We start from the raw sequence: 1,674 nt of genomic DNA, 5'->3' as shown, positions 1-1,674 counted from the left end.
TACCGGTCAGGAATCTTGCACTTTCATGAACGTGATCTAGCTAGAAGCCTTATCGTCTTTGCTCCTAACCCCTACGATTCGTATGACAGTGAGATAGATAAAAGGTGTCGTAAAATCTTGTACTGCTCAGCTCCCTTCCATTACAAGTCCTTCCAATCCTACACGGAATCCAATGAATGGTATAACGATAATAAAAGCTCGTTCAATACATCGGATCATAGTCTCATCGAGTTTGCTCTCCATGCTAAGAAACCATTTCAGTTTATAGCTAATGTACTCTCTCTCGAGAGAAAAACAGATCCATCGACAATCCCAGTAACCCAAGACGCATCCTCAAGTGCATATCAAATAATGAGCTACTTTTTGTTGGATGTTGAGCTGGCTAACCGAACTAATTTAATATCCATCGATGATAAGATCCATGATCTTTACACCAAGCTCATAGAAGAGCTCAGGGATTACTTGAAAGTCCATTTACGTTCTAGTCTCGCTTCCGCCGTTTGCCCTCGCATCGATCGTAAGCTAGTCAAAGCTATCTTCATGCCTCTTATCTATGGAAAGACAGTGATTAGCACGACTAAAGATATTCATAATTCGCTCTCTTCCCTCCCAATAAGGAATGCTTCGAAGTTGCCATTCTTTGCTTTAAGTTCTGGAGGGAAAAATACCCGAAGATGTCAAACCTGATCCTGTTGATCCGCAATATTGGATGGCAGTTCCTGCTCCTTGGATAGACCCGTTTTTTATAAGGCCCCCCCCCGTGCAGGACTATATGTATAAAAAAAACAGTGAATATATGGATCTATAATCATCTTCTTAAGAAGAGACGTAAGGCGAGTCTAAGAATTCCCACGCAGAATAGAGATCGTAGGAAGACTGAGATTGCTACTTTTGTCAACTTCATCCGGATGCCTATATAGTTATGTTTATGATAATCTTAATGCATCTTTATGATGAAAATGCTCCTATATACACTGTCCACGATAACTTTATTACTACTGCTAAGTATGCCCAAGTTCTTCCCTGGAAGTATAAAGAAGTCTTTCAAAACGATCCTATTCCGGAAATCTTAAGAAATTGAATCCCCAAATCAGTTAGCAAGAAAGAAAGGAAAGAGAAATTTGGACCAAACGTATCTCGATAATAGTTAAAACTTACGAGAATTATGTTAGGGATGTATGCGGGTCTTTCCAGACTCCTGAGGAAGGAGGGAAAGCTCATAAAGATAAATGCTGGGATTTCTTTTATGAGATAAAATATTCTCTAGGGGATAATTACAGCTTGCATTATTAAACAGTTTGGATTTATGGTTGTTTTACCACCAGTTCCTATCCTCATTCTAAGGGGGTTTTTAGCAATAGAAAACTCATTTTTGACACTCTCAATGAGAAAGACTATCATCCATCCTAAAAAATGTGTTTAAACGATGATTTTTAGGTTATACCAAGGGTTTTGTAGTTCCATAACAACTCTACCGATTTTCTATTTTTCTAAAACCTCCTCCTCTGGGGAGGGGGGCCAGGCTATGAGGAATCTTGCCTATTATCTGGATAATGAGTTCTCTCCCCATCTTTTTCTTTATCAGCCGGGTTCCCCCCTTCCTTCTCAGCCATTTTCGAAAGGATCTTAGTGTTCTCATCCCTGAGTTGGAGTATTTGACGTTTTAGCGATTTA

The 1,674-nt window shown here is 39.5% G+C and overlaps 1 protein-coding gene across 1 annotated transcript; it reads left to right on the top strand.

Moving 5' to 3' along the window:
• On the top strand, window positions 1–1,639 carry LOC110011516 (probable DNA-directed RNA polymerase; the record flags this gene model as incomplete). The annotated part of the gene is given in 1 exon segment (XM_020691698.1): window positions 1–1,639. A coding segment is annotated over 1 exon segment (687 nt), but the record flags the coding sequence as incomplete, so codon positions are not given.
• Window positions 1,640–1,674: the final 35 nt, after the last annotated feature.

Source organism: Sesamum indicum, unplaced genomic scaffold, assembly GCF_000512975.1.
Source record: "Sesamum indicum cultivar Zhongzhi No. 13 unplaced genomic scaffold, S_indicum_v1.0 C01142, whole genome shotgun sequence".
NCBI lineage: Eukaryota > Viridiplantae > Streptophyta > Magnoliopsida > Lamiales > Pedaliaceae > Sesamum > Sesamum indicum.
This window is presented reverse-complemented; position numbering and strand designations above follow the sequence as displayed.